Source organism: Varroa destructor, unplaced genomic scaffold (genome assembly GCF_002443255.2).
Source record: "Varroa destructor unplaced genomic scaffold, Vdes_3.0 BEIS01000003.1, whole genome shotgun sequence".
Taxonomy (NCBI): domain Eukaryota; kingdom Metazoa; phylum Arthropoda; class Arachnida; order Mesostigmata; family Varroidae; genus Varroa; species Varroa destructor.
Window position 1 is genome coordinate 50,401,012 of NW_019211456.1, and position 23,575 is coordinate 50,424,586.

Consider the following 23,575-nt stretch of genomic DNA (forward strand, 5'->3'; position numbering starts at 1 on the left):
ATATATATTTATATTGGATAAAACTGATGCTGAATAACAAAATTTGCTGCAAAAACATTTACCTCATACATTCTTCCCCGGTACATCTCGCCGACAATATTTACGAAACTGAAGTACTTTGAGCAGAGTGTGGGGAAACGAAGAAGTTCTGGCGTCATCAGAGGCATGAGAAAGTTTAGGCCATGAAAAGCAACATCAGCGACGGTGAGCTGGTCACCAACGCGGGTTTCCGCATCTCGAGCCACGTCCGGAAGAAAGCCCATTATATCCTTAAGCAACACCTCACCGAGTAGATGTACCAAGTCGAGAATATCCTGATATTGGGCTTCTTCAGCCGACGGATCAATCGTCAACTTTCCCGACTGGTGCTTCGCGTAGCCTTTCATAATATCCAGTATACAGGCATACACCTGCGAGCATTCGGGTTTCTCCAAAAAGTTTAACATGTTGACCGCCACTGACAGAAATACTTGTATGCACGCAGAGACCATCTGCTGGTAATTGTGGTATAACTCTAGCAAAGCGCCCACTTGCGGCAACAACGGCAACACAAAACGGCTCATCATTTCGGCGTTGGTCACATGGACGCCATCAATCGCACCCGTAAGCCTCTCGAGCAAATCAATGACATTTCGCCTTATTGACTCTTGCTGATAATCTCTTCGGAAGGAGTCACTCGTTCTGAGCTGTTCCATGGTGTCCTGTATAGGTCGTAGGAGCTGCTCGAAATACTGGCCTTCATTTTCCTTGAGCATAGTACCGGCTAGGACAAGCGCCTTTACGAGCGAACGTTTAGCCGTTGTAGGCAAATAATGAAAGCTGCCACAACACTCGAGTCGCAAAATATCTAAAAGGGACGGACACTTGATGGCCCTTGAGCAGCGATCCATTGATTTTAGCAGCACCATTAAACACTGACACGAATCGATAAGAAGTGACGCTTCGCCAGTCCACCGAAGAAGATTGTTCTTAATTTTGCTGACGACGAACTCCAGCACCCACTGGCCAGCTTCCGAATCTCGTCCGAAACAGCGTAGCAGATTAACGCTTAATTCCGTGTAACGAGTCTCATCAGGAAGCAAGTAAACCGGGCACCAGTGGCGAAGAAACCACACCAGGGTGCGGCCCACCTAATAAAAGATAACGTAAAATCGCAACATCTTATGTTTTACTACTTTTCTTTCGGTGAACAGACGACATGAACATCTACTTTAAAAACAGCCAGCAATCTATATCAGCATAGAATTTTTACTAATCGTCATGGGCCAGAATGGAATGCTCTTGTCGCTCACCTCCGGACTGCAATGTAGCCGCGCGTCAAGAGCACGGGTTTCCATTTCGCAGAGTCGAAATACTGCAACAGGCATACGTACTACAGGATCCACGTTAGTTTCTGTGACAGGTTGTGACGGTTGAGACAGAACTCTGCAAAAAATGACACCCCACAGATACGTTACAAAAAAAGCAACACCACCAAACTCAAGAGTTTTGGAAGACAAAAAATCCATTATATTGGCATCTCTCCTCGAATATACCTATTGGACTATGATTGCACAAGTAGGGCTGCTTTAATAACTGTATTATATGCTATAATAATTGCATATTTAGGTATTATAGAGGTTCGCGAATTCACCCGTCTTCAAGGATTTCCTACTACCCGCCCACGGATTCGAAGTCCGCTTGTCAAACGGATTGGTAACAGCGATATTATTGCCATAAGAAATTACGGATTATATATTTCTAAGAGCAACTAGTGTCTTTAGTCATTAACAAGTTTATTCATTACCTTAGTATGTAATAATGCTGTTTCCAGTTCAATCTGCAGCACACTTGTTTACTGGTTTGCTGAATATTTACTATGTAAAAAATATGAATAAATATATACCTGATCATGGAATGACGAAAGCTAACTATAGTAGTGTGTAACTAGAGCCCGTATTTCTAAGAAAAGGAAAATTACAAATCGTAATTTATCTTAGTGTATGCTAATTAAACCTAATTGAAACTTGCCTCAGCGTTGAGTCAATGCTGACGCTCGCTTCATTCGATCGGCAGAAATTTGTGATCGGCTGAGGAATTAGATTTGTTTCACCAGTGATTACGCCTGTTGAAAGTACGTGCCCCGAGACGAGCACTAGCCAGTGTACGTCCTCCGAACATTGCACAAACTGGGCTGTTGCCGTCATGTTTCCCTCGAGCAGCTGTTGAAGTTGCATTGTTCTTGCTTCCAACAGCTGACTTAACATAGGCAGGCTTTGATCTAAGATTTTACGGCCCATTACACCTAAACGATGAGTTCAATTGTCAATGGTAAAAGAAGTAAAAGCAATAAAAGCGAAACTTACACCTAAAACGGTTACCATAGATGAAATATCAAATACTATTGAAATGTTCCTTCGGAACTTAAAACTTCTAAAGTGCAAAGGTAATTGGCTGCTCAAGCAAAGAAACCAAACATTTGTGACTAACCGATTACAGTCAGCTGATTCTTAAATTTCGTTCGATCATCCTCTTCGTTTTCCTCATCAATCTCACGTTCATCCCCACATTGCTGGGGCTTCAAGCCGTCCGGAGGCGCCAAATGCGCACGAAGATAGGTTGTAAATATCTGTAGCACCGATTCGCGCATCTGTTGCTCATCAAACGCGCTGTCCTGAAACGCGAGATGGGGACAGGGTAAAGAACACGTAGGTGTTTTTGAAGAAAACCCGGATATGAGCAGGAAAGCGTCCACTGTGAGCAGAAAAGATGGGCGATAGAAATGCAAAGATCTGATCGATCCTATCATAGAAAGGCAAACCTTTTTATTGATTAATGTTGCATATTGGTTCCGAAAATCCTTTTATTATCGGACATGATTCCTGCAACGTGGATAATCAAGTCACAATACCCGCAAAATATTTCGGTGAATATTATCCATTATATGAATGAATGTAGTGAATGCCAACAATGCTTAGCAAAAACCCGCCTCATACCTGGCATAGCGTCGCCCAGTTGGCAAGGATGGACTCGAGACTCTCTGCGTATACTTCATCGTCGACTAGCTGTGCTTCTTCCTGCGCAGCCATCTCGATCAAGTGACATGTTAGACACGTCATTCTGGAAAGAAACCATTACAGGTGTAACATCAATTGCTCATAAGAAAATGAAAATACAAAGCACTGAGCTACTAAGGTAAGTATGAAACAACTTAGAATTGAAAATATACATAAAGATTACCCACAACTAAACTCATTAATGGATGTCTACATTCTGTTTAAGTCGCAGTATTACCTTTGCAGCAATAACGCGAGAATGTCAGGATTAAGCGACATCAACGCGGCTGGCTGAAACATGAGCAATTTACCAACGGCGCCCGATACCCCGACGACAAGGTGCGACGGAAGCGGAAGTCGCCCGATCATTGCTAAAATTCCTTCAAGCATCCATCCTATAAAGGTTCTATAACGAGATAGACAATTATAACTAGATGAGCAATCAAGTGAATTATGCATGTTATTACTCTAATTAGTCACAGTAATGAACACAAGAAATCTGATTGAATGTACAGGCTTTTTTTTATTCAAATCTATGGAATATTTTCGTTACTTATCGTACTACAATGAAAACACTCACTGCTTAGCTCAGTACATCACCGCATCCGAATCTGATGTTAGAAAACCAGCAATTCTGCGTATTGTTTTCAATAAAATCCAATACTTTTAGTTTAATTAGATTTCTTAAAATTAATCTCACTGAAAAAGATCAACTATTGTTTTTCGTAAATCGGCACTCGTTAGTTAAATACTCAGCTCATCTCAGCCATGTTATTGGCGCTGTCTTCTTACCGTTGATCAGCGCGACAGACGAATATCAGTCCATTAAGTGTGCATAACTGATTGATGCACTGTACAACATGATGTGCCAAGGCCGGGTCATGATGAAACATATCGAACAGTTTGAAGAAGAGTGCTGGTACTTGAGCTTGTAAAAGGGTAGCTTTCCACTCACGACCTGGCCGTAGCGCTGGACAGACCTTCATATTCAGCATTAATCACATAGAATACCATAACAAATGAAAGATAAACGCATGTAGTATCTGAGCTCTTTCAACATTTTTCATCTCAGCAGTAATTGTGATGGGCTTACGTTTAATATTTGGCATAACTTTTATTCAAAGAGCGCAAAGGAAAATTACTGTGCAATATCCAAAAAGACAAGTAGGCGACAAAATTTGTGAAGGAAATTCAACTCATTTACCCTTGAAGATGAATACCTCCGAAGTTATACCCCATTTTTGCTAGCTCAATTTTGCACAATAATAGTTGTGCACAAAAATAGACTACTAGTGAGCTTTTTGTTAAAATACATCAATAAGATCGGCTAACGCAATCAAAAATACGGCGAAGTAGAGTTATGTACACATTACGCTATCGTCCCCTTGATACTCATGACTGTCGTCACGATATTCGTTGTGGTGAAAAAGATGGTCAGCCGAAGACACCCAGTGATCGCACCATAATGCTTTCTCAGCAAGGCTATTGACATAAAATGTCTAATCTCAGCAGCCAAATTTCAAGTTGTTTTTTTTATACATCCCGACAAGAATGATTTGTACCGACTCCATTTAATAAAAACCTGCTATAATGTAATACCTGAGTTTCAAATAGGTGAACCAGCTTTCTTGGCAGCATCATGGTAAAGTGGAAATTCCAAGAAAGGATTTGCTCGGCAAGTGAAAGGAACTTCCTGATCAAGTAGAGTGCGTCCGTGGGAATAGGTTGCTGAATTCTTGAGGCTTGGGTCAGACCATGGAGACAGAACTCGAAGATACGTGGTAAATGGATACTCTCGAACATCTTCTTCGCACGCAAGTGAGCCTCCCACGGAAGACCAACATCCGAGGCCCGCGTCGACGACGCAAACTCGTTGAGTAGTGCCGCCAAGACCGAACAGCCGACCACCTATTATTATGATCATTATTATTACGACACACTTCTTTTAAAGGTTTTGTTATATATGGATATATTTTTTTACCTATTATTTCACGACTGCCCGCGCAGCACGTGGGAGGTTCTCTACGGGGATAGGCTATCTATACGCCAACGATAATTTTGGGTAAAATTTCGTTCTATGATCTGTTCTTCGCCTTGATTGGGTCAAACAATGCTGTCTTCAAACTTGGAAGATACTTTTTGATACGTTCGAACGTCTAATAGTCAGGGATGCTAAACCTACTGAGAATTGGTGAGATCCCTTTCTGTTTTTGCCCGCACTGACATATGAGAGCAGCGCGTTTTGCGTTTTTTATGTCTTTCATCGAACTTGGATGTTACACGAGTGCTCCGTATATTACGTGTAGTTCAACATACATCTTGAATAGCTTGGTATACGAAATTGGGTTGCTCAAAATAATTGAAGGTAAGATCCAGTTAGACCGGCGGGTTAGGCAGATAACTATATCTCTCACAGGTACTTTGTATTTTAGCGTAACTACCATAGTAACTCCTAAGCTACGGATCGCTAATGAAATATAAATAATAAGGATTTCCGTGGCCGAAAATCAGGATGGCACATTTTTCAACTGATAGTTTGAAATGTAATCGATTGGTTTATTTATTTTTACTATCTTTGTTGTTTTACTATCTATATTTGTATATTATTTTTACATCATCTTCAATATATCTTTAAAAATTCCGATGGCGATATGTACATTCTCGAATTTATGTACAAAATTTACACGAAAGGTGCTAGGGTTGTCTTTTAAGACAAACTTGAGGTGGCCCTGACGATATATGAGTATTTAATACTTTGGCACGAAAAGTACGGTCGCAAAAAACTTAGAAATCGTTTCATCGGTCAATCGCCGACGCATCTTGGAAATTTGAAGCAACGCGTTTAAACGCTGATTTGAGGTCGAAGCTCGTCCCGTCAAAAATCTAAGATATATTGATGAACTTTACTGATTCGAATTGCGTTTTCAATAACTGCAGACTGGTGCTTCGTCCTGGTCTACAGGTGAACTCAGCATCAAATATTAGTTCTTACCCGCCAGCGTTCTTGAATATGGCCCTATAAATAATTATTTCTACCAAATTACGTGCTACCGCTTATAATAGTCTTCTGTTGATAAACTCAACCTTCGATCTTTACACGAGACACACTATGGCTGTTTGCAGTATGCCTGGCACTTGGGCATTTTCGCTAAATCGCCTGAATACTCGTTATAGATTGAAATTCCGAGCCTCTTAAACACTTATGACGGATATCTCTTCGGAATCGCACTATACTTTGTTTTTTTTGGAAAGTATCTTTACCGGGCTGACATCTATATTATAGACATTAAGTTGAAATGGCTCAAGAAGCATTGGAGATCCAATTCGTTGCACCACAGCAATTCGTCGTTCGACGATTTTCTAGATCCCAAGAAAGCGCTAAATATTTATAATTTTTCGCGATCATTTGTTGTTAGTGTTCAGCCGCCAGTGCGCCTAATAATTTTCGGCGCGTTTTTCAAAGCTATTCGTATACATACATAACTGTGAATCGCTCTTGGGTCCCTGTGCCGCAGAACGTTGTATTCTTCAATTCCTCGTTGTCTTCTGCTCGCTTCAGTAATCTTTTCCTTCAGGTCGCAACCTTATGCTGATCACATTATTTTTAAGAGGAAACAATAACTGAGATATATATTCGTTAATTTGCGACCGTACCTTTCGCTCGTGTGGGACGCGTTCGATTAGCTGGTAACTTAGTGAGCTTAAACTTTCTCACATGTTGACATGCGCGCAGTCGTCAAAAAATATTTCTTACTCTACCAGGTCCAGATTGCAATTTATCGCAGCATAATTTTCTTTTTCATAGTTGAGTCTCTGATGATCGTTTTGCTCATCGTGTATAGGTCCGAAGATGCAGAATTCAAACAAAAATTACTTCAAGCCGATCGGATTGAGGAGCACCCCGACGTCTGAAATTAAGTCGTTGTTGTATGGGAAAATGTCGAGGAGAGATGTGATGTTATGGTTTGTCGGGTGGGATCCGTAACAAATTTTATCAATCTATGATTGGCACAGAAGTTATCAATATCCTTTCCTTAAATTCATTTGAGTTTTACTAAAACGCGACATTACTAAAATGCAACTAGGATTCATTTTTAGGGAAGATATAGTTTGCCCGTAGATATGGCAGGCCTGTCGTCAACGGCGAGTCATGCTAAGAGGAGAAAAAAATTTTCACGTGGAATCTCACGATAGTACAACATTTCAGTATCGTTCCCCTGTCTGTTATGGTGACTCCCATTATCATAACCAACGTCAAAATACCTCAACAGAGAGTCTGCTATCGCTACTACGAATTCTAATTTTCTTTACTGTCGTGGGGTGTACGTTACCATGGTCCCTTAAGTATTCGTACAGTGCTTCTGCCAATACCCCAGTAGATATCTTAAAAATTCTTAGAGTTTCCGCGCATTCCGTGTCGTCTTCGCAGACAGTAATCGTGTTTCGGGTTTTCTAGATTTAATTACTTATTGTTGCATTGGCTCATAAAATATTCTTTGTATTAACGCGCTTTCCTAAGGTTCTGTTTGATTGTCTATTTAGTACAATAGCCGGTAGGTGGAATGGCGGCTGGTGCTACACCTGCCTGCGCAGCCGCGTTTTTAGTCACCAGTGCGCTCATCTTGCATTGGCAATCGAATACAGCACGCTCAGATTTATCAGATCTTAAACTAAATTCTTGAACTATTGTCTTTGTCACCAACCTGGAGTCGGTTGTTATCGCTCATGATCAGCTGACTGAGATCGTTTAGCATTTGCGTGATAATGGCATTGTCCCCGTCCACGAACTGTCTCTTGGTCATAATTGCAAGAACAAGAACCATTTGTTCGCGAACGTAATTCTCCATGTTCTCACGTGATGTCAGGTAAGCCAGAAGATAATTGCGCAACGCCGCGACCTGGCACCAAAAGAAGCAGTCGCACACAAAAAACATTTTATTTACAAGGCACGCTATGTTCTTGTTTCATCTTTACCGCCGCTATGAGATAGAAAATCGCAAGACAATTGTCATTTAAACTTATAGAATGTAGCAGATCGTTACGATGAGCATGTTTAAAAAATCTGTTAGAACCAAGCGGCCGGTTTTCAGATTATATCAATAACCAAACAAGCATGTATTACCTAAAAAAACAATACTAATTCTATTAGAATAGCTAACCTGCTCCAATGAAAGGTCCTTCCATTCACGTATAAGTGCGTTTTTGAGCAGTGTGGCTGCTTGAAACTGTACATATTGAACCTGACTTTCCTCCAGGAGCACCTGAAAATATGAAATGAAATCTCTCTGAAGGCACAGTTTGGTCATAATCGTTTTAGAAGCTTGGTAACCTATGCGTGTGTTCGCCTCACTGTCAGATTGTATATCCAAAACATATAATTCGCAATGCGTTGTCGCATTTCCATACAACATATCCACTGAATCAGATTACATACAAAAAAAAAAGGAGTTAAAAGCCCTCCTTACCTTACAGAGATCAAAGGGCTGTTTTGTTTTCTGGAGCTGCAGGAACACCTGCTCGGCTGCATGCCGTTGTTCTGACGTCACGAAATTTGGTGGAGCCTGAAAACCGCAATTAAGCACTCAGCTTCGCGCTACGATGACGTAATGGCCCTATCCGCTTAATGCACATGTTTAGCTTCTTTACTTTTGTTGAACATCAAAATTTATCCAGGGTCCTTAGTAAAACACCCTCAAAATCAAAAAGAATGAACTCGCAGTGAGCGTTTTTCACACCTGTGAAAAAGCCCCAGTGTACTTTACGTTGAGCCCCACTCTCAAGCTGAAAGAACTTCACGAGCAATATTGGTCATTTAGTACCGCTCGTAACGAATACTGTTCAGTGTGGATACTGGTGAATGAGTTCTAGACTAGCTTACTCATCGAATGCGAATTAGAAAGGGTTGGCCGTAACACGGGCGTGATGCTCTCGAATACAACAATGCATTTTTTCTTTTCCTGTTCTTTTCTTATTAATAATAATTTACCATTTTCTAACAATCAGTTTATCGTTTTCTACAATTCGATATTCGGTCGCTTAAAGCAGGGTAAGTTTCTCTGTTTATGTATGTTTACCAGCCCTCTCGAAACCCGCTTCAGAAATTTTTATAGCTATTTTGGCTCTACCTAATAAAAACAACTACATTTCTCCTGAGTTTGCCAATCTGCTCACAAACTGTATAAAAGTAATATCTGATACGAACTGATGGTCGGTTCCAATGGAAAGCAGAAACTTTGTATGTGCATCCAGGATAAAAATAAATGATTATACCTTCTATTTTCTCCTACGATTGCTGCTGATTGCAAACTCGAAGTAGTCAGTCGCAATATATTCTTTGCAAAGGAATAATAATAACAATAGTAAGAGGGGTTGCTATCAGTCATCAGCGTGGTTAGCTTACAAGCCAATAGCCCTAGTGACAAAACACTTGGTTGATGATGTCGATGTCAGATTTCGACACGCATATCCATATTAGTCGATTATCCGGGATTATTAGAATCGAAATTCGCTTTGTGAAAATGTTCAAATAGTTGGAAGAACTCTACCCTATCGTAAATTGATAATTCAATAAATAAACGAAGCTTGCGTCGAATAGAAGGCTATAGCTATGTTGCAACATGAGTAGTTAACTCGGTCAAGAGAGGGATAAACAAGTTCGTTTACCAAGAATGTCCTAGCAGCATTCTCCAGCTCCTGCATCGCTTGCTGGCTGGCCACCTGCATCCTGAATGACGATTGCGTGGATTTTCAATGTTTCAATAAATTCGATATGATCTGAGTCACTTATTCATATATATGTAGCTTCCGTAATTTAATCTCGTGTTGCCGGTCGTCTTGCTGTTATGCTTATTCGTATTATTATTATTGTTGTTGTTGTTGTTGTCGTCGTCGTCGATGAACAGACGTTTCCGACCAATTCAAAGCAGTCAAACAAATGTGGGAGATTTCAACACTGCGAACATCTCTCGTATTTCTACAAAGACGTATGCACACTCACTCACTCACAGGTTTGAGACATAAAAAAGCACAGACTCAACTGGCTGAGAGCGATGCTGTCTTGTTCCAGCGAACAACCGGCTCAGTCTTGGATCGATTGGGCACAACCCCAATTGTTTAATTCGTTGGACACTCGACTACAAGTACTGACTAAATTCACGTTATAGGTGCTACTTCGATGAAAACAGCGATATTACTTGCTAATAGCAAATATAAAACTGAATAGAACTATACCAGATCTGCTGTGAACGACAGAACAGAACAACTTGAATAAGAGTCGCATACGCTATTCGCCTATTACGACTGCCACGAAGAACAATAGCTCGCGTAAAGTTCCCTATATACTTTAAAACTTCTTTCCACTCAGCGGTATGTAATAACACTCATCTGCACACAAACACTTTTATAACAACAAACTCATTGACAGGCAGAAGATTCGGGTCTCACTCCTCAGATACAAGCAAGTCGGCGGTGTACTGCAGACTCCGGCCGCGTCCGTCGACGTTACATAGATATATGTTAATTCCTTGCCATCATATACACAAATACTCTGTTTACTGGACGTCTGTGATAAACCTCCATACGAGTGGTACTCTTACTGCAATAGCGACATCCGATTGGAGAAAAAGCTTTCCGATTTGTCCAGCTATGCATCTACATCTACTGAATAGCTGTGTTATTTTTTACTTCTTTGATTGTAACTACTTCCTCGGAATCTGCTGATTGACTGACGTACTGCTCAAACGGCCTGCGTATATCGAACGGTGCTGCACGGCGCCGGTCACTGCGAATTTAGCTCGGGATTTAAGTCGGCTACGAAGCTGGTCAACCTCAGGAATGAAATCAACCGCAACGGGTATAGCCAACACTCGATTCCTGGCCAGCAGCAGCAGACTGAGCGCCGAAGCAGCTCTGTGATTGAGCAGATGAGCGCCGCAGGATGGATGCTGACGACAACGACGATTTCGGCAATAATAACACAGCCGCCGTCAGCACTACCACCACCATCGGGGTGAGTGGGAAAGAAAAACTTACGGGAAGGTTATTGCTGCGAGACTTGGATGCCGTCTGCGAGGTGAGGCAACGCGACGGGGGAAAGAGAGAGAGAAAGAGAGAGAGAGAAAGTTCCCTTAAAAGATCAATATTGCAGTTTTTTTTATAAGAGAATCGAACAAAATTTGTCATGGCTGCAATTTTAAGTGAATCTGGGAGGTACATGGTATAAATGCAAAGTAATTAGAACATCGTGATATTTTTTGTAGTGCATTCGCAGAGGGCACGTCATTTCCGGGTCTTTTTCTGGGTGTTTGAATTTTGGCGGTTAGACAAAGCAGCGAGGATCAGGACTATTGCGGGAGCTAAAACCCATCCTGGACTGTGTGTATTTGTTTAAAGTTAGGTTCGAATTTGTGAGGTTATCTTTTCCAAAGGTCTGTCAGAGTAAAGCTTATTAAATATAAACAGGTTGTTTGTCCTTGAGTGAACAGTTTGTATTTGTTGTGTGACGAGCAATCTGTTTAACGCACATCTTCGACCTTCTTTGAAAATATTAGACTAAAAATCAGGAAACAATTATTCAGAATAAAAACGCTAAGAACAAGTTGAGGTGCGAGTGTTTACGTTTATATATGTGAAGTGTCAACGACCTATAAAACATTACTGGAATCAAAGTTCGTCATTGCACGATACAAGCTTGATTTAAGAAAAAAAAGGGTTTTAGCTGCATTCTGAAATTATGGTAGTAGAAAACTAATTGAAATCATCATTTTAAAAGATACCCAAAATGCATATTTCCAGTAATAACATTAACAACAAATACCCTTAGAATTCAATTGAATTTGTTCAAGTTACTATTCAATAAACAAACGTAATGGGGAGAATACTGATTTCGGAATTTCGATTTAGCAAAACGGTACGCAATACAACAGCTGTGTTTGTTCTCATTGGGCCCATTTAAAAGTGCAACTGGTGCAATCTAGACATATCAGTTCAGTCCAGAGTAATCCATATGAAGATAATCGAAAACACTGTATAATAAAATATCTTTGATTATAATTCTAAAGCCACTCTTAAAATGAATCCATCTAGCTGTCTTTGGTTCAGGATCGAAGCATGGATTATGTTCTTGTAAAGAAGCTAGATGATAACTGCAGATATGCCTGTATTATTTTCATTTGGTAGCCAACTCTCTATAAAAAAATCGGACTCTGCATTCTAAGTCATATTAATGTCAAAAATGCAAAATTTTTTATCGTTGACCTAATAATTTCCATGGGGAATTATGGGCATATATGGATTTTGACCAAGTTATAAATGAATGCTCGATATCTGCTATCCGTTATGAGAATCGATCATTTATCTTATCTTGTAAAAAGAACGTGCTACCTAGTGGTATATAAAGTTACAAAGCGTGGAAATTACTAACTGAAATCTGTCAATACAGACCAATATAGACGATGGTATGTTTTGTTAATGCCATCAAGTGACATTTATTTCTGTCGTCAACGCATTAGAATACCTCATTATTTAGGCAATGACTATTATTGCAACTAAATTATTCAAACTGACTCGCATCAGGCCAAATTATCCTTTAGCATGGATGAGGTTAGTTAGCGCATCCGGCGCTTACAGATATGTTCACGTTCAATTTAGTAAAGAAATAAAATTCAGATATAAAAAAGTAACATTTCGTATATCCTTATAAAAGTTATTCTAACTCAGCCCATGGTTATAACTTGCAGCTAAAGTACCTCGACCTAAATATAGACGATGTTGCGGCGCAAGCGGTTGTCTTTGGCGCCCGATTCGCTGGCAGACCTCAGGGAAATCTCTGCCGAGGAGCTACAAGGCACCCGAGTAGCGCGGGCCCTTGAACTGCAACAGAAGACAGAGGAGCGACAAAATGAAATGGTTTGGTCAAAGTTCTCATGTCTTATTTATAGTACTCAGGCAACACAGTTCCATTCGGTTCCACAAGTAATGTCCAGCAATACGTTTAGCAAAATTGATTTATGTAAAGAGTCGAATTTCGATTGAAAAACCCCACACTCTTAGTGATTTACATTGTGGCTCTGGTAATTTTGTCAGTTCTTTTTCAATTTTATTTTTAGTAATTTTATGATACCGCTAAGCTGGGAAAACACGTTTCCAAATCGAAAAATATTCGGAAATTAAAATAACTAAAGAGCACTATTAATGAGTTGTATAAATGAGAATATTAATGAGCACCTGCAGTTCAGGGTTAAACCGATAGTGGGCGTTGAATTTTCCAGGATAAACAAACTCCGAATCTTGAAGGTGACCAACTCTCAGCGTATATCCAAAGCTGCGTAAAGCTTTCACAGGACAACAAGATCACAATTAGGAACGCGTTTGATGTACAGCTTATCGACTATATGATTTCGTTTGCTAAAGAGGAGAAAGGTATGAAACAATAAATTTGTTTAAAGTATGTAATATGTCTGATTTCATTAGAGGTAAACCTTCTGTTTTTCTAGCTTTGAGTCGGAGTGTGTAAATCAGTTGGGTGCAAATTTTTTTCCTTAAATTAAAATGCTTTGGAAAAATATCTTATGAAAGACCATTTTTCAGTGAATGTATGATCAGGTTGCTTTGCCAACAGGTATATGTGTTATATTACGTTTCAACTTCCATTGTTGCAGATGGCAATGCAACAAACTTCTCACTAGCTTCCATGACACTGGATGCATCGGGTAAGATTTACGGATATAGAGTAGATGCCGTACATCAGGATGTTTTCAGGCTCGTATCTGGCATAGGTGTTGGCAAGAACATCGTAAACGATGGTGGCATACCTGCGGCACCTGAAGAGCTCGATCAAGTTAGTGACCTAATTGTATATTTTAGCGTAAAGGTAGTTGCAAGAATACCACTTCTGTTATCATTTGTTCTCTGCGAAGCATGCGCTACACTTTCTCCTTAAGGAATTTTACTATATGCCTGTTCATTACTATGCGATGTTTGGTTTCTTTTATCTCTTAAGGACAGGAACGATCAAACCAAAAAGGCGAAAAAGCGTCGCCTGAGAAGTACATACATCGGCGAAGAAAACGCTCATATCGGAAATATTGAGATCGATTACGAAATCAGTGGAAACGACATTTTAACGACGGTTCACCACAACGATGGTACAATGCAAAACCAATAATTATAATACTAGTGAGATTTTGTGAAGAATATGCTGATCAGATTCAAATTATAGTATTCTTATCTATGCAGGAAGTTCTCAAAAAATATAGTGATAAATAGTCAAATCATAACATCAGGTGACAATGACACGAAAAAACTGTGACATAGTTCAATGGCCATGGGATTTATAGAATAGAAATAACAAGTCAGTAGCAAGTGAGTCCAGCAAGCATTTGTGTTCTGCTGATCGCAACCAGGAAACGCCTTAGGCCGAATAATGTCATACAATTTGGTTCCAATGGAGACGGACTCTGTAGACATCGAAGGCAGTAATGCGTGGTGGCAGGCTAATGGCTCTGTTCAGTATGTCCCCTGTGTGGCTGATAATTTGCCTACGATAGCCGAGCGCCTACCACTATCGACGTACTTACTCGAACAGAACATGGAGGCTACTTTTGCGGTTGAGACCTCATGTCCACTACCAAATCACCCAAGCCAGGGCGATTACAACAACCTTAATGAGTCGGTGGTACGTTTTAAAGATACTAATCATATATATATACATATGCAGGACGTTCTGTAGTAGAATTTCAGTTTTTATATATAACTAATATTTGAACTACAAACAAATCTATATAAAATTTATCGTTTTTCTTCTTGTCGCAGGTGTTCAAAATTATTATTGTTCTGGTCAATAATACACTGTTGACAATGGTGGACTAACAAAGTTCAATAAATATTAGTTAGACCCCAAATTTATATATAGGATGTAGTGCTCACACAGAAACACCTTGTTTGTTAGAAATTTGGGCATACTAAAACTGCTTTTTCGACATTCAAACAGGTGTTTGACCCTGATGCAGAGCCACTTCCAGTAGCGGAGGATGCTCATGACAGTCATATGGACATTGCCCCTAACATGTCAACTATTATGGAAAGAAACAATTTTGGGGAAGTAACTACTTTGAACCAAACTGCGATATTTGCGTTTGACTTTCTCGAGCAGTTGAAGTCACAGGGACTCAACTTTGCCGGGCCAACCCAGTTCAAACTCAGACGCTTCAATATTTGTAAGTATATTGAAGAAACATTGTCATCGTTAGAAGACGCTTAAATTTGGCTCCACGTTTGTATTCGACAGTAATGCTCCACAAATGTTGTAATTAGCGTAAACAGTAACCATCTTGAGATGTATTTATTTTAGTTTTTAGCATATATGTATGAACTCTTACATTGTTGTGTCGACCGGTCTTTCTCTAATATAGTGGGCCACGAGAAAAAAAATCCTGGAGGTACACAAGCACAGAAAAACCGAAGTAAAAGAAACTTGGACTATGTCATGTTTAATGACGACAGCTGTGTCGATTTTTTTGAGGATGCTCAGCCAAACTTGCCAAAAACAAAGGGAAGGGCACCAGGTAAGCTATCGTCCTTCGTTAAGTCTAAGTATAGTATCGCCAGCGTTCAACTAGAGAAAAAGTGAGTCGTGTGTTAAGCTCATTGAAAGATATGTTTTCATGCGTTCTGTCATAGCGATACAACATGCTGAAACAAAAAGAAAATTCAAAATTGAATGCGAGTGTTGGCATCTTCCGCCTTTGGCATGAATGTTACATTTCAGAAATGTTATCGATACTCTTTTGTCGAGTAGAGGCATGTACATTGCTGTGGAGTTTCATAGACAATGTACGGAAGTGTGTTTCTGCATAGAAGAAAATACCAAGAATACGTATAGATTTATATAGTAGAATGCTGATAGTGGGACTTATAATAATACAATACGTAATTCACGTCTACTTCCTACTGTAGCCCGGTCCGCTACGACGTTAGCTTCGTTGACAATGGATCGCTGGACCAGCGATTCAACCACACTCACAGTGGAATTTACTCCATCGAGCTTTGAGCGCCTGACACAGCTGTTCGAGCTCAGCAATATCAGCGTACATCAAAATAAACAGAAGCCCGCGGAGGATTTTGGTGAAGGTATGAAACAGACTGTACAGACGTATTGAATTCGAATTCTTAAGTCACGCCCTAAAATTGTTCCGTGTTGAACTTATTCAAAGCATTTACTAACTTTTAGGGTATTTAAGAAATATCCATAATCGGTGAGAGTCTACTATACCGCACTCTAGTACAAATGGTTACATGAATATAACAACAACAACAAAAACAAAATCTAATGTTTGCTAAGTGACGAATATTTACGAAGGGTTCGAGGGTTCACGCGCACTGCTGCCGCATTTTTTCTGTCTGTCTTTAAACAAGTAGGCCGATTAATTGAGTATCGAGATGATGCAGACGATCGGCCAGTAAGCCCTTGCGCGGACGATCATTTTAGCGATTTAGGAAGAGACGCTGAACACGCAGATCGGGATTTCAATATTGAAAACGTTGAGGCTGTCGACAACGACTTCAATGTGCCTTATTCACAACCTGCAGAAGATGAACTTGGATACGATAACCTAATTAGCGCACCAGGAGTCGTTGCAGAAAAGCTTGTCATTGCGTACACGAAAGCCGCTAAAAAATTTAACGTTCGTCAAATGAAGGAAAGCTATTGGAAGGTAGGTACAGAAACCGTGCATAACGATGTCAATCTTTGTAGTCTAGTTGTGGATGTCGAAGTGCCGAACATCAAACTTTTTTAACTAAAGCGCTAATATTCTTGGCTAACTGGATGCATAACATTTGTCCCTAATTACTGATAACTGGATTGTAAAGATTTCACCATTAAAAGTGATGAAAGCTCCTCTATCTAGGGAAAACTACGAATTTGTTGAGTAACAAAGTATAGAGTAAAAACTGCTGTACTAATAAGAGCATACGGGCGTATCAAGGTATAAGAGTCGACGAATTACTATTTATGAAATGTCAATAGTGGTTATATATAGTGGACGTAATAGGGACCACAAACACCATATTTATCATCTAACGTTATTCGTTACCTGTTCATTTTGTTGATGGTATTTTTACATAGGTTTTAACTAACAGTATGGACAAGGCTGAGGCTATGGATGGTGAGAAGAGCTTTTCGCAACTGTTTGACGATGTTCAACCTCATCTATCCCAGATGAATCGTAAAAACGTCTCTTTACCTTTAGCCTTTGTCTCGATGTTGTTACTTTGCAATGAAAAACACCTTATGCTGAAATCGGAGAACGAATATGATTTTAAAGTTTATCAAGCTCCGAACCCATACAAGTAGAGGCCAATCAGTGAGAGTACCGTTATCATTGTATTCTGTTATCACTGTAGGGAGGTCTACTTATTGATGAAGATTAAGCAAGTACAATAAATTGTATCTAGAGATTAGCGGCAGCAGATGAGCGGCGATAACGAATGTAGAAATTAGATCGGTTCGATATTTAATTCTGTTTCTTTCGAGTCGATGTAGTTCAGATTTTAAAATTTGAATACACATACAAAGCGGATTCTTATTTTTTGCAATTTGCTTCACACTGCGTTAGCGGCTCATGACTTCAAGCACGTGCTAATTTGTGGGTTAATCAGAGCTAGTAAATACATTCTCTTTTGTGTATTTTGTGTACAAAACATTCAAAAGACAAAAAAAAGTGTAGTCAACATCTATAATAAAGAACCATTGATTTCATTTTAGTGTAGACAGAGTGTACAGAAGAAAAAATTCTGTTTCATGAACTGCATACATAAGGTTTAATTATCTGAAAAGGTGAGGGGTACATCATAAGTGAATTAACAAATTTGTATATAGTTTTTATCAATCGGGAAATCAAATAAAATGTTAGCGATTTTGTTTCACTATTTAATCAGGTTTAGCTTTGTGCGAAGACATTTATACAATTGCCATAATATACCACTTGTACTGCTACTGTTGTTGCTAGTACCTTTTACCATATTAATAAAACAAATAGTTAGTTGAGGCGAAACTTAGGTAGATAGGTACAAGCGACATCGACTGGACAGAGTGATGATCTTGTTCTAGGGATTTCGTAAATTAGAATCTTGTAATCCAAGTTATCATCCGAGCTTGCCCATTCAGCTTAGTCAGTTGACGTGTTTATTAGTCGAAATTTCGCTGCTACCTATTTCTGTGTTTTTACAAACAAAACACAATTGCCCTAGGTAAAGAATATAAAAAATAATTTATTAACATGCGGGATGATACCTTTTGCGCGTGTTGCTGTAAAATTTGCTGGTCAATACGCTTGCTCGTTTATAAATACAGTTTTTCTATACAAGCATTTTGACGATGTTTGCTTTCGTCGTCTAGCATTTCGATCACGCATTGACCGCATTTCGTAAATGGTCGTTTCACCATCTCTATTCATGCATGAAGTTTTTGTATGGGACGTTCCTCTGCAGTTTCCCAAATATGTTTAAAACTATTTATTTTCCAGGGATTAAGCTCTTCCGTTTAGCATTATGCCAGACGGTTGCCCAAAAAGACCCGTTAGACAAATCGAGCTTGGGAGGCTTAGTGTGCGAACGGATCTCTCTTGAATTGGGGCATCAATTTTATAAAAACAAAACAACTTGCTTTTATTATAATTTAATTACTATTATTTTTACATACCGGCGGTTTAATTCTTCTACAGGCTGCGGAACGACCTCGAAATAAATACATTTTTGTTATCCACCGGTCAGCAGCTATACACCGGGTATAAAGGTCTTATGACCCATTTTTCTTTGCGGTTTTTGTAAGCTATGTTCTCTATTATGTGCGAACACTGAATTTCATGTACTGTTGTTATTACTTTTGGCTTCTAACGACTATGCTAACCGCTTTACTCATGAATTACATTCATTATATATTCCAAAAGTTTTCGATTTTCCTATCTACAAAAGAGTAGAATTTTTTCTCCGCTACCTCCATCGCTATTTCCAAGCTTTCCCATTTGTCATTCTTTGACAGACCTTCAGCACTGTACACACACATAGACATGTCACACCTAAACCGCACGCAAGCGCGTACCCACTCAGTAACTAGACCACATGAGATTACTCGTCGAAGTAATAATGAAATCGTGTCCATTTGTTGACTCTATACATAATTTTTTTAAGCAGTGTAGGCGACATTTGCTTATCACTCGCCCGTGATACTATTATTTATTAACATCGTTGAAATCCGGTGTCACGAGCAGTGCTTCTACTTTTTACCCATGTACATCTGCTCGATTGCCGACACAATCACTACCTAAATCAAAAATTTACACGAGATGTTTGATACAAGCATCTGAGGGAGCTATACCCCGTATGTCTAGTTCACTACCCTTTGTTCCTTTCTATGGGAATAGAATGTTATGATTCCCATGATCTTACAGGAACACAATTGTTTCATTCTTAGATCCCATCTGGTTGTATCAACGCATAGTCATGGTCAGAATAATAGATCTGGGCTGCGTGCACGCACCTGTCCATTGTAACCACGACGTCAACTATACAACCTAAAGCTTCGCGTACTTCTTTTGGAATTCTTGAAAGAGGCTTCACAATTTTTTTTCTTTCCCTGCCGCCATACGATTTTTCCTTATCGCCTCCAGATCCTCCGTCTCGTCTCAAATCAGTTCGATCTCTACTGTCAACATTCTTGCTATCACGGACTATGGCCGACCTAGGGGGAGCATACGTTTCATCAACGTCTTGACGGTATTCTTTGTTATTTGGTGTATTTACGTAGTTATTTCCTTTTACTGGCGTGTCAAGGATTGTCATAACCTTGGTAGCTGCCTCCGATACTGAAGCCGCACGACGTTTTGGTCGTCCACAGGCATTTACCTGCCAAAATGTAAGTATAAAGCGATGAAAATTTAATATTTGCAAAAACAAATCAGGGAAACAAAACAATGCTAGACGCATGAACAATATCGCACCAGTTCTCTTGCGTGTCTAACCTGCAAATAAACCATGAGTGTTCTCATTTGTTATATCGGCTCGTAAACCAACCTGTGTTTCCGGCTCTGCCTGAGCTAATCGTTCTCGTTGCTTTTGAATTTGGTGGGACAGTGCTCGCGCTTCGCGCTTCCGTCGCCTCTTTGCAAATTCGGCCTGAGACTCAAAATCGAGGTACCTAGGAACACCATCAATAACAATTGCACTACTAATAATTTTGAATTGGTCGATACGTGATTATACCTATCAATCGGCTAATAACTTATATCATACATATTGAGATGTTATATTTTTTGTACAACTATGCCAGTTACATTAGAACTTTCCTTAAAAGTTGGAAAGTAACAACGCAATAAATGCGATAGAAACGATGAAGTAAGATAACAGCAACGAGATGCAATTTAAAACGTTTAGGGAAGAACGCCTTCCTCGTATCATTGAAACAGTATAAACCAGTTACGTCAAACACCATCATTTCCCTAGTCTTAACATTACACAAGAAGGCCAATTACGTAGCTAATAACGTACGTAAAATATGTACGACCCAGTGCACAGAAACAAACATGTAAGTTCTGCCATTAACGAAATTTGTTGGCAAAGGAAGCAAATTTTAAGCTAGGAAGTTCTGGTAATTTCCTTTTTAATAACTGATTTTCAATAACAATTTTAGTAGGTGCAAACTAGCAGTCTTCAACAGAGACTACACGGTTGAAGTTTGAATATAATTATGGTATTTTCGTACCTTTTTAGACCTCTAGCAGCCATCAATTGCGGTTCTTTGGATTTTGTTTTTTGAACAGGTTCCTCGTAAATCGTAGCTAGTAGCGAGGCCTTTTTGGCTGTTTTTACGTAGGGTTTTTGCAGGTACAGCTGCTTCAAGCTCGGGTCCATCTCTTCGACGCCCATAGCGCCAACCCCCGTAGACGTCGCCAGGTCCCACCCAAAAGTCGCTAACGTTCTCATCAATCAAGTTGGATGCCTCGCCGCCAGCTTGTGCGTTCTGACGCTACGCTCCAAGCATTTTCTGCAACGCACAAAATAACACGGATAAAATTAGGCATAACTCCTTTAAATGCTCCTGTAAATAAATCAAACCACAAAACACGTCAAAGGTGGAGGTATCGACGAATAGAAGTTTTAACCCCCACAAGATTGCAAATATGCTCGTGTGTTAATGGAAAAACTTAGAAGAGAATATAGATTATTAAGATTTAGAATGCTAACTGCGTTCATTGTTCCATCTCTCACATTTCATGAGTTTATAAGGGTTACACCTTAAGTAACGTCCAATAAGAGTTCGATGGACTATGTTTTAATCATGCGGGTGTTCTCTAACAGAGCTATCAATAACTCGATAGACGTCTGGATCTATGGGCAAAAGCATTACGTTACTGAAGCCGACCACAAATCGAACAATGTCAAGTAATGTGTATTTTTACATTGGCTCAACATTCACATGATTTTAAGGGGCAACAAAGAGTGCCCCAATAAAAGTTGCAGAATTTTACATGTGTTTTTTGCTAGCACACTTACTTTAACTAGAGGGATCAGAAGCAACCTGATATACCTGAACTCCCCAAATAATTAATTGAATAATAGTATATTATAACTAAGAGGTACTAGAACCGTTATTTGAATCAAGCTCATATAAAACGGCTTCTCAAATAATTTCTTCCTCCCTGTCTAATCGGAAAGAGTATACCCTCGATGACGTCACGCATATGAAACAATAGTAAAAACATTAACCTCTGTCGCGTTTCTCAAGTAATTACAATAAATTGTGTACAAGTTAACTCGCGCCTTCTTTTAGATCTGTTGACCTATTACATATGATCTACAGATGATGAATCAACCAAAGACAAAAGAGTGTAATTATATCTTTAGTGGACTATAATGTAAGAAGTCGGTAATAGTTGATTATGCATTGATGACCTATACAGGCTTCCATGGAAGCTGGACAGGCTTTGGATATATCCGCAAGTTAGAAATCACACTGGGAATTAAGCAAAGCGCAATTTGATTTTGAAACAATTCAAGGCCTTCCACGCTTTTTAGTTATCGATTTTTGTTCACCACGAATGTAAAAATGAACGATGATAAATGTAAAAACTGTAAATGTAACTGAATATAAACTCTTGTCTAGGCTCACTACTTTTTATAAAGATGATACATTTGCTCCTTAAATGCGCAACGTTTGCTAATAACGATCAGATAAGATAATACTGATAACGTCAAGGATCGAAGCAATTGATTATGCATAAGCTCGCTGCAACTGTTAAATCACTTATAAAAAATAGAAATGCAGAGAAACCTTAAAGTAAGCTATAACTTGCGAGCTTAACCGAAGCTCAGTTTGTCCTAACTTTATTATTTATTGCATTAATTGTATATTTTGTTCATTGAAAAAAAAAACGAAGATTACTGTATTGTTAATGTTAAGCTATTGTAATTCCATTTTTTATAAACAGAAACGAAACATCACCATACAATTTTGAATAATTATAAGTACTTGACGCACGAACGTTCAGGATAGCGGGTACCACCTTACTATTTACATTAAAAAACTACATTGGTTATACATGGTTGTATAATGCATATATGAATAGAAAAACAGAGCTGTTTATTTTACGCATGTACACATAACTCCGTTGACGATTGTAGAAATCACTTGTTGATTTGCTAAATCTCATATTTGTGCTAAAACCAAGCACTCCGTAAAAAAGTATAACATTTCCATGTATCCATTTAATAAGAATGATATGGTATTTATAATTGCTGGTGATGATGATCTAGTTTTACGAGTCAATTTGGACAGAATGCTCAACGAAGCTAATCAAGATACATACGATACAACAGCGTTGCCAGCATGTACATTTCGTAGCACATACATTTGACAGCTAAACAGTCTGCCTTCACCAGCAGGTTTTGTGACTCTTTGACACAAGCATTAGAAGCAACCGCTTTGACCCACACCCTTTAGCAACCGCTTATATCTAGCCAAACGAGTATTACAGATGTCGGTGACTCACTCCTTTCACTACGTGTCTACCATACTTGACACTCCAGAGAGTTGAGGGCATCATCAAATATCCTTCTCGACATGTTTCCCATTTGGTAAGCCCGTTCGATTCGAGATGGCATTAACGCACTCAGCCTGTCGCTCCAGGAAAGGGACACGCTAATGTCATGTCCACGCTATGCCAGCGCCCATTGCTACATGCACTTATTCGCTTCAGTTTATCCTCTGTTAAAATTCGCGTTGTGTACGTCGTGGACAACAGTTTACTAAACAGGTAGTGTTGGCTTTAATCTAAATATAAATCTTGTATGAAGAAGTTTGGCAACGCCTGACTTTCTGTTAATCTTTTGCCCAGCCGCCAGCAGCCGACATGCGATTAGCATCACTAGGTAGTGGCGCCACCGGCCTCATACTATGGTCACCGTCCTCCCTAATTTTTTTTTTGAAGTTTCAACTTCCGATTTTGTTCTGAAAATAGAAAAGGTACGTGACAATGGATGAAATC

The 23,575-nt window shown here is 39.4% G+C and overlaps 3 protein-coding genes across 11 annotated transcripts in view; 1 reads left to right on the forward strand and 2 right to left on the reverse strand.

Annotated features, from left to right (window-relative positions):
* The window catches only part of LOC111246387 (exportin-4-like), a 14,522-nt gene extending 3,479 nt beyond the window's left edge, over positions 1-11,043 (reverse strand). For both annotated transcript variants that reach the window (XR_002671653.2, XM_022795891.2), the window contains exons 1-12: positions 9,699-11,043; positions 8,501-8,596; positions 8,195-8,296; positions 7,739-7,933; positions 4,635-4,943; positions 3,828-4,015; positions 3,274-3,441; positions 2,976-3,099; positions 2,470-2,653; positions 2,011-2,284; positions 1,293-1,425; positions 63-1,130 (exon numbers count right to left, since the gene is read on the reverse strand). Coding sequence is in view for 1 of the 2 variants with exons in the window: in XM_022795891.2 (XP_022651626.1) it covers positions 63-1,130; positions 1,293-1,425; positions 2,011-2,284; positions 2,470-2,653; positions 2,976-3,099; positions 3,274-3,441; positions 3,828-4,015; positions 4,635-4,943; positions 7,739-7,933; positions 8,195-8,296; positions 8,501-8,596; positions 9,699-9,758 (2,901 nt within the window). In the remaining variant the exon portion in view is untranslated. The remainder of the gene's footprint in view (positions 1-62; positions 1,131-1,292; positions 1,426-2,010; positions 2,285-2,469; positions 2,654-2,975; positions 3,100-3,273; positions 3,442-3,827; positions 4,016-4,634; positions 4,944-7,738; positions 7,934-8,194; positions 8,297-8,500; positions 8,597-9,698) is intronic.
* A 236-nt stretch (positions 11,044-11,279) lies between these two features.
* Positions 11,280-17,968, forward strand: LOC111246388 (condensin complex subunit 2-like). 6 transcript variants are annotated; one of them, XM_022795895.2, is made up of 11 exons: positions 11,280-11,408; positions 12,773-12,941; positions 13,304-13,454; positions 13,694-13,872; positions 14,035-14,179; positions 14,438-14,709; positions 15,025-15,250; positions 15,446-15,598; positions 15,990-16,163; positions 16,449-16,747; positions 17,161-17,968. In XM_022795895.2, the coding sequence occupies exons 2-11, from the start codon at positions 12,801-12,803 to the stop codon at positions 17,386-17,388; spliced, it is 1,968 nt and encodes a 655-aa protein (XP_022651630.1). In that variant the 5' UTR covers positions 11,280-11,408; positions 12,773-12,800; the 3' UTR covers positions 17,389-17,968. The 6 variants fall into 6 exon arrangements, with proteins under 6 accessions (XP_022651630.1, XP_022651627.1, XP_022651632.1 ...); XM_022795892.2 differs by having other exon boundaries at positions 11,309-11,461; XM_022795897.2 differs by having other exon boundaries at positions 11,309-11,461; positions 16,452-16,747.
* Positions 17,969-18,281: 313 nt separating this feature from the next.
* LOC111246389 (uncharacterized) lies at positions 18,282-23,218 on the reverse strand. 3 transcript variants are annotated; one of them, XM_022795898.2, is made up of 4 exons: positions 23,081-23,218; positions 20,794-21,075; positions 20,106-20,229; positions 18,282-19,937 (listed from the first exon to the last, which is right to left on the reverse strand). In XM_022795898.2, exons 2-4 carry the CDS (start codon positions 21,012-21,014, stop codon positions 19,503-19,505), a joined length of 780 nt encoding a protein of 259 aa, XP_022651633.1. In that variant the 5' UTR covers positions 21,015-21,075; positions 23,081-23,218; the 3' UTR covers positions 18,282-19,502. The 3 variants fall into 3 exon arrangements, with proteins under 3 accessions (XP_022651633.1, XP_022651635.1, XP_022651634.1); XM_022795900.2 differs by lacking the exon at positions 23,081-23,218 and adding an exon at positions 22,940-23,078; XM_022795899.2 differs by lacking the exon at positions 23,081-23,218 and adding an exon at positions 22,898-23,053.
* Between the last annotated feature and the right edge of the window lie 357 nt (positions 23,219-23,575).

Bases quoted from the DNA above. Each gene is read 5' to 3' on its own strand.
- LOC111246388 (XM_022795895.2), top strand. From the start codon at position 12,801: ATGTTGCGGCGCAAGCGGTTGTCTTTGGCGCCCGATTCGCTGGCAGAC. The intron at 14,710-15,024 runs GTACGTTTTAAA...ACATTCAAACAG, and splicing joins ACAACCTTAATGAGTCGGTG to GTGTTTGACCCTGATGCAGA. The intron at 15,251-15,445 runs GTAAGTATATTG...TCTCTAATATAG, and splicing joins ACTCAGACGCTTCAATATTT to TGGGCCACGAGAAAAAAAAT.
- LOC111246389 (XM_022795898.2), bottom strand. From the start codon at position 21,014: ATGAGAACGTTAGCGACTTTTGGGTGGGACCTGGCGACGTCTACGGGG. The intron at 20,230-20,793 runs GTACGAAAATAC...TGGTGTTCCTAG, and splicing joins GCTGCTAGAGGTCTAAAAAG to GTACCTCGATTTTGAGTCTC. The intron at 19,938-20,105 runs GTTGGTTTACGA...ACATTTTGGCAG, and splicing joins AGGCAGAGCCGGAAACACAG to GTAAATGCCTGTGGACGACC.